We start from the raw sequence: 8290 nt of genomic DNA, 5'->3' as shown, positions 1-8290 counted from the left end.
TTATATACTTCCCCGAATATCTTGTATTCCTCGTTTTATATTTTTAAACACTATTCATCTCAAGAACACGGAACCATTAACCGAGCACTAAATCTATATCCGCTAAAGATTCGAAAGAATTTTTAATTTAGTGATTATCGTATTTGAGCCCCCCTTCTACGATAATTCGGGACCTAACAGAACCCCACCACAGCTACACCTCCACAGCGACGAAGGATTCAGGCACGACGTCGAAGGAGCAGCCCCGCCACCAGGAGTTATCATTTGGTGCTAGAAGGAGGGGCTCTCCATCCTTGGGTCTCGGTGCCCCTGGATTCACCTTCATCAGCAAGCTTTTAAAAGTGTCCATTTATTTAACTTGTAAGAACCCAAGCAACCAAGCTCTCTCGCAAAAATGAATGTTGTTTATTTAAGCCTCATTTGTGTGTGCTCGTTATTTTAGGCCACGTTTATGTGAGCCCTGTTTTGTCGATTTAAGCCACGTTTGTGTGTGCTATTGTTTGCTTTGATCATTTTAGAACCCCGATTTTGCTCTAGTTTAAATATTGCATTTGTGTTCTAAAACCCCGCCACACTCATTCTACCGCATTGTTGAGTAGTCCCAGAAGATTGTTTAAACTAGTCCCAGGAAGCTATTTCTTAGTGTTTGTTATTATTTTGGGTAGTTTTTGCAATTTTCAAAAAGCAACCTTAGATCGATACTTTATGTAGCATATTGTTGTTAGTTGTTGTTGGTATTGTTGAGAAATGGCAAGACCAGGAAAGCATACTTCTGGGAGATCATTTGCTAGTACTCAGGTCCAGGAGCCGGACCACTCCCAGGCCCTTGATCCAGGAGCCGAGAGAGAAATGTTCCAGGAGCAACCATTACAACACACTCCTGTAGTAGTAAGAATTGTAAACACCAGGGATGCCAGAACCCTTATCGAGTTGAACCAATACAAATACACCAATGTCCCGGTGGCCGAAGAGCACATGGCTAACCTTACAAGTGATGAACTAGCAGAATCAATCAGACACTACAGGAAGGAGCAAACCCGGCTCCAGGAAAAAGCCGAACTTGAGGAGGAACCGGAGGAGTCCGGGGACTCCCAACAATCTAAAAGATCTATCTTTGACCGAATTGGAGCCAAGGGAAAGAAAAGCAAAAAAAATCAAAGCAATAAGAAAGAAGCAGAAGCCGCTAAGAAGAAAAGGTTGGAATAGATGCGGGAGCAAATCATGAAAGAGGAAGAAGCAAAGCTTGAGCTAAAGATCCAAAAGAGAATGCAGCTAGAAGAAGAGAAGCTACTGTCCAAGTCTAGGAGCAAGAGAGCCCGGAGAGACCCTACTCCGAAGCTGATTTTTGATGATGAAGAGGAAAAAAACCAGAAGGACCTAAAAGATATGATCTATGAATTGAAAATAAAGATGGACAGAGATTCAGGAGTAGAAATTGGAGAAACATTAACTCCTTTCAGCCACTCCTTGGAAGCCATTCCCCGGTAGCGGGACTTGAAGCACTACAACTTTGACTCCTTTGATGGTCTAGGAGACCCGGAGGAGCACCTGAACTACTTTGAGCAGATCACACAGATATATTACTACAATGACTTGACGAAATCAAGGTTCTTCGCTTCAACTCTTAAGGGAGGGGCCCGGAGATGGTTCAGCAGGATCCCTCCCGCAGCATCCATAGTTGGAAGGAGTTCCGCGCTTCCTTCCTTCGGAGATTTCGAGCAAATAAAATACACAAAATGCACATGTGTCACCTGGAGACAATCTGGAAGCATGACAATGAGTTCCTCTCTGCATACATGTGCTGGTTCCATGAAGCAATCAACGAAGTCTCGAGCTTGGATAAGAGGAAAGATTTGAGCATTTTCAGGAGAAACTTGGACCCAGAGCACAATAAGAGATATATCGTGGAACTGATCAATAAAGAGCCACAAAGTCTGGCAGCAACTTATTCTATGGCTGCCAGGTTCATAAAGGAAACAGATGTGCTCCAAGCAATGAGGATGACCTGGAATGGGGGGTCCAGGAGCAAAAATACTGATGACGAACCGAAAGGGGGTTACCATCAGGATAAGAAATTCAAGCAAAACCAACAAAGCCAAGAAAGACAAACTACTCCGGTTTTTCAGAGGCTCGGTCCTAAGCAGTAGTCAAAGAGCGATCCAAGACCCGCGAAGCAACCCCGGGAGCCAAAGCAGGAGCCAGACTAGACTCCTCTCAACATGTCCCTGGAGGAAATCTTGAAGGACGTAAAAGACAAGCCTTTCTATTATCCCCCGAAGCCAATGCAAACTCTTCCGGAGATCAGGCCTTACAATAGGCATTGCGATTATCATGAGACCCATGGCCACAAGACCGAGAACTACTTATCACTCAAGTACTTCATTGAGGACCAAGTGAAGAAAGGAAATATGAATAAGTACTTGGTCCGGGACAACAACAACTGGGGGGAAGCGCAGAAGAGAGGAAAGAATGTAGTCAACGTAGCCCTAGGAGGCTCCCACTCCCCACCTCGGAGCCCAGACTTTGGCGAAGAAGTGCTCTCAATCCAATCACTCCCAGACCTGGTGATATCCTTCAGCAGTAAGGACTATGAAGGAGTTAACCCTCATCACAATGCAGCTCCAGTTGTCACCTTAGACATCTTTGATAATAAGAAGAATGCTCATAGACAATGGTTCCTCAGTAAATATTATCTTCAAGCACGCAGTGGATCGAATGCAGTTAGGGAATATCCGCTCAAACGAGTACCGGGATGACCCACTCTATGGGTTCAGACACAACTTAGTCCCGATTCAAGGAACTTTATATCTACCAGTCATTTTTGGAACTGCTCCTAACCAAGTGACTCATGTCATCAAGTTTTATATAATCAACGCTCCTTTGTCATACAATGGAATCATTGGCAGGTTAGCTCTAACCATGATGCAAGCGATAACTTCAATCTCCCATCTCAAGATCAAATTCCCAACCCCGACAGGAGTCGGGGAATTAAAATAAGATTATGGAGTTGCTGAAATATGCTACAGCCAGGGGTTAGTCATGGTAGAAACCCACCAGGACAACAAAAGGAAGGCAACAGTCCTTCGCAAGCAACAGAGCATGAAAAAGCACCGACCCTGGCCAAGGGAAGAAGCAACAAAAGAAGTACAACTCATTGAGTCAAGTTCGGAACAAGAAGCAAATATAATAAGTCCGGAAGGACCGGAAAGCAACCAAGTCATGGTAGTCGACAAGGCAAATCAGGTCCTAGACCAAGCTAGTCCTACCATGCAAGCAACCAAAGGATTTGAACAAGTAAACTCCTATCTGAAGAAGAACTCTGAAGCCCGAATTCATCAAATAGTTTCAAACAAAGAACAAGCAAAAATCGAAGCTGCAGTAGAAACAGAAGAAGTCCAGGTTGATGAAAGCAATCCTAACAAAAAGGTGAAAGTTGGGCAGGACTCGAGGAGTCCTTCAAGGAAAGATTAGTGTCCTTGCTCCGGGAGTACAAAGATGTTTTTGCCTGGAGTCCAAGAGATATGCCCGGACTACATGAATTTATAGCAATGCACAGCTTGGACGTCAACCCCAACAGAAAACCAGTCAAACAAAAGAGAAGGAATTTTGCCCCAGAGAGGCAGAAAGCCATAGACCAAGAAGTGGAGAAGCTACTCAAAGCAGGAATCATCAAAGAAATCAAATATCCGGAGTGGCTAGCTAATGTTGTTATGATGAAGAAGTCAAGCGAAAAATGGAGAATGTGTGTGGACTACACTGATCTGAATGATGCATGCCCGAAGGACCCATACCCTCTCCCCAATATTGATCAATTGATAGATGCTACCTCCGGACACATCATGCTAAGTTTCATGGACGCCTTCTTCGGATACAACCAAATCAAGATGAACCCGAAGGGCATACCTAAGACAGCATTCATAACTCACAGAGCAATCTATGCTTATGTGAAGCTGCCCTTCGGACTGACAAGTGCAGGATCAACTTACCAGAGAGCCATGAACAAGATATTCAAGTCCCAAATCAGGAGGAACATGGAGTGCTATGTCGACGACATGATTTCAAAATCAACAACTATACCAGGACACGTAGAAGATCCGAAGGAGTGCTTTGACAACCTAAAGAAGAACCAGCTCAAACTGAACCCAAAAAAATGTACCTTCGGAGTAGGAGCAGGCAAGTTCCTAGGATTCATGATCAGCAACAGGGGCATAGAATCCAATCTGGAGAAAATAAAAGCTATCCAGGAGATGAGGGCTCCCAGGACCCAAAAAGATGTGCAGAAGCTAGCAGGATCCTTAGCAGCACTCATGAGATTTGTCTCAAAGCTAGCAGAGAGGTGCTTACCATTATTTGATTTACTCAAAATAGCAACCAACAAGAAAGAGGTGAACTGGAGTCCGGAGTGCCAAAAGGCATTTGAGGAAATTAAGTCATACCTCTCTCAGCCACCAGTCCTAACTAAAGCTCAACCAGGAGAGCCTCTCTACTTATACCTGTCAGCAGGAGCACAAGCCGTAGGAGCTGCCCTAATCAGGGAAGAGAATGAAAGATAGCAACCATTCTACTACGTAAGCCAAGTTCTTAAAGATGCGAAAACAAGATACCCCATACTGGAGAAGTTTGCCTTCGCCTTAGTCACAACTTCAAGAAAGCTCAGGCACTACTTCCAGGGAAGAGAAATCAGAGTGGTCACAAATCAGCCCCTAAGGAAGATAATTCACAAGCCAGATGTCTCGGGAAGACTTGTCAATTGGGCTGTGGAGTTGAGCCAGTTCAATTTAAGCTTCATTCCCAGGACTGCCGTTAAAGCTCAAGCACTTGCATATTTTATAATCGAATGCAACTTCCCAGAAGAAGAACCGGAACAAATGAACATGGATCCAAAGACAGAACAAGATGCAAGTCTGGACCTTGAAAGTAGATGGTTCTTCAACAATCGAAAGGTCGGGAGTCGGACTCATACTGAAAATCCCTGAAGGATTCACCATTCAAATAGCTATATCTTTCAGCTTCCCCGCAACAAACAATCAGGCATAATATGAGGCGTTGATTGCAGGACTAAAGCTCTCCGGGACTTTGAGGGTCCAGGACTTAAAAAATCTACAGCGACTCCCAAATAGTGGTCAAGCAAATAAATGGAGAATACATAGTAAAGGACCCTATTCTGGCCAAATATCAAACACTGGTTCAAAGTTACTTAGCCTCCATACCAAAGCATCAAGTCCTTCAGATATGTCGAGAAGAAAATGAAGAAGCGGATATTCTATCCAAATTAGTCCGGAACTCATCAGATCTGGACTGCTCAGTTTACTTCGAAGAACTCCACAAACCTCTATTGAATCCAGAGAAGTCTTGGAAATCGAAAGCAACCAGAGCTGGATGACTCCCTTCATCAACTATTTGGAGAAAGAAGAGCTCCTGGAGGACAAAGGAAAAGCCCAAAGATTGAAAGCAAAAGCAACCAAGTTCTTCCTCGAAGAAGGACAACTCTACCGCAGGACTTTCTCATCTCCTATCCTAAAATGTGTCTGCCTAGAAGAAGCAAAGTACTGTTTGGCAGAGGTGCATGAAGGCATATGCGGAGATCATATGTCCGCAAAGGCCCTAGCTCATAAGATCATACGACAAGGCTACTATTGGCCGACCATTCACTAGGATGCAATAGAGTTCGTGAAGAAATGCAAGGAATGCCAACTCTTCAGCAATGTGTCCCGGATCAGCCCAGTCCTACCCTCCTCAGTCCTGTCACCTATCCCCTTTGCTTTATGGGGTATTAACATCATGGGACCCTTTCCCCGGGCCAAAGGAGATCTCGGGTTCTTGTTAGTCTCAATTGATTATATGACCAAATGGGTTGAAGCGAAAGTAATGAGAACAATCAATCAGCAAGACTGCATAAAATTTATGAACAATATTTTGATGAAGTTTGGGATACCACGAGTCCTAGTATCAGACAACGGACCCCAGTTCATCGGATCAGAATTCGAGTCCTGCCTTTAGGAGCGCGGGATCAAGCATAAAAAGTCATCAGTGGCATATCCCCAAGGAAATAGCCAAGTAGAAGTCACCAACAGAATCCTACTCCGAGGTATTGAAAAGAGACTCAAAGATAGCAAAAGAAGATGGCCAGAAGAACTACCAAGCGTACTATGGTCCTACATGACTAGCCCAAGAACAAGCACCGGAGAAACTCCATTCAAACTAGCTTATGGAACAGAAGCAATGCTTCTCATTCAAGTGGGATCTCCTTCTCACAGAGCAATAAATTTTGAAGAAGAAGCAAATGAAGAACTCAAAACAAACATGGAGCTAATTGATGAGGTCCGGGACCAAGCTGTAGAAATGATGGAAAAATACAAGGAGAAAATAAGAGAGCACTTCAGTAAGAAGTGCAGAGTTAAAAACTTCCAAATTGGAGACTTAGTCCTTCGAGACACAGAAGCATCAGATCCCACAAATACTGGAAAGCTAATGCCCAAATGGGAAGGACCATACAAGGTCAGAGAAGTCCTGAGGCCAGGAACATACAAACTCCTGAACATGGATGGCTCAGAACTCCCAAATACTTAGCATGGACTAAGGCTAAGAAAATTCTACCAATAGAAGAATAAACAAAACAACCAAAATCCTGTAGCCAATATGGCAAGCAACCAATTTGTTTCCCCTTATATTTTGTATGAATGATTAATGAAAAGTATTTTCTCTTTACATTTATCAAAGCTAACCACTAGTCCGGACAAGCTATTAGTCAGGACTAGAGCAACCATTTTTACTTAGAATTAATTTTTTAAGTAAAAAAGCTAACCACTAGTCCGGACAAGATATTAGTCAGGATTAGAGCAACCATTTTTACTTAGAATTAATTTTTTAAGTAAAAAAGCTAACCACTATTCCGGAAAAGCTATTAGTCAGGACTAGAGCAACCATTTTTACTTAGAATTAATTTTCTAAGTAAAAAAGCTAACCACTAGTCCGGACAAGCTATTAGTCAGGACTAGAACAACCATTTTTACTTAGAATTAATTTTTTAAGTAAAAAAGCTAACCACTAGTCCGGACAAGCTATTAGTCAGGACTAGAGCAATCATTTTTACTTAAAATTAATGTTATAAGTAAAAAAATTAAACACTAGTCCGGACAAGCTATTAGTCAGGACTAGAGCAACCATTTTTACTTAGAATTAATGTTCTAAGTAAAAAAGCAACCACTAGTCCGGACAAGCTATTAGTCAGGACTAGAGCAACCATATTTACTTAGAATTATTTTTCTAAGAAAAAAAGCCACACTAGTCCGGACACAACTATTAGTCAGGACCAGAACAACCATATTTACTTAAAAATAACTTTCTAAGTTAAATAAATAACCACTAGTCCGGATTGGCTACAAGTCCAGGACTAGAGCAAACTATAATTTAGAAAAAAAAATTCTAAGGCAAAAATAAACTATATAAATGAAGCACAAAATAACAGCAAATAAATGCAAGCATTCAAAAGATTACCCGGACTAAAGGACAGCCCGGAGCCAAGTACGACAATTATATCAGCAAAGGACTAAAAGTCTTAAAGCAAAATCAAATTACAAATCAGAAGAAATTAAGACTCCGAAGCAATAGGAGGAAGGAAACTGGGGCATGGACCATCGAACGGCTCCGGCTCCCCGAGTCCAAGCTCTATATCTTCCTTCGCTTTGATAAATTATTGAACGAAACTGTCCTAATCAGTCTCCGGATTCATCTTAATGTGCCTCTCCGCGACCACCCAGCAATGAGCAATCTCCGGCGCACCAGCGTTAGCAATAGCTTTATCATACTCCTCAGAATTTTTGAAGGCAGCAATAACTTCAGCTTCCAGTCTCACAGCAGAAATCTGCCTCCGGAGCTCAGCTAGTTCGGATTTCAGATCTGAAGCTTCCTTCTCAGCATTATTAGCCGGGTCCTGACATCATCAAGTTGCTTGTTGAGTCCGGACAGAGAGGTATCCTTGACCACAATTTGATCCCTCAAATTCTTGATCTCAGAATCCCTATCAACAATAGAGGTTCGGGCATCCTTCAGCTCATGATATGCCAGAGAAGCAGATTCGGCCATGTAACCACCAAGCTGCAAAAGAAAAGAAGAAATACTTATAAAATTATTCCAAGGCAAAAGAATAAAAGAAAGACAAGAACATAAAAACAATGTACCTGACCCCAGAGCCGAGAGCATTCCTTCATGGTTGCGTCGAATCCGGACTGGTTCATCTTTTTCCACTCATCTTGAGTAGGGATCCCCGCCATAAAATGAGCAACTTTAA

At 42.7% G+C, this 8290-nt stretch overlaps 1 protein-coding gene across 1 annotated transcript; it reads left to right on the top strand.

The window, feature by feature from the left end:
* The first annotated feature begins 6159 nt into the window (after nucleotides 1-6159).
* LOC141716103 (uncharacterized) lies at nucleotides 6160-6570 on the top strand. The gene has a single exon (XM_074518765.1). The coding sequence runs from the start codon at nucleotides 6160-6162 to the stop codon at nucleotides 6568-6570; it is 411 nt and encodes a 136-aa protein (XP_074374866.1).
* The last annotated feature ends 1720 nt before the right edge of the window (nucleotides 6571-8290 follow it).

The sequence above is a fragment of the Apium graveolens genome, chromosome 1 (assembly GCF_009905375.1).
Source record: "Apium graveolens cultivar Ventura chromosome 1, ASM990537v1, whole genome shotgun sequence".
Taxonomy (NCBI): Eukaryota; Viridiplantae; Streptophyta; class Magnoliopsida; order Apiales; family Apiaceae; genus Apium; species Apium graveolens.
This window is presented reverse-complemented; position numbering and strand designations above follow the sequence as displayed.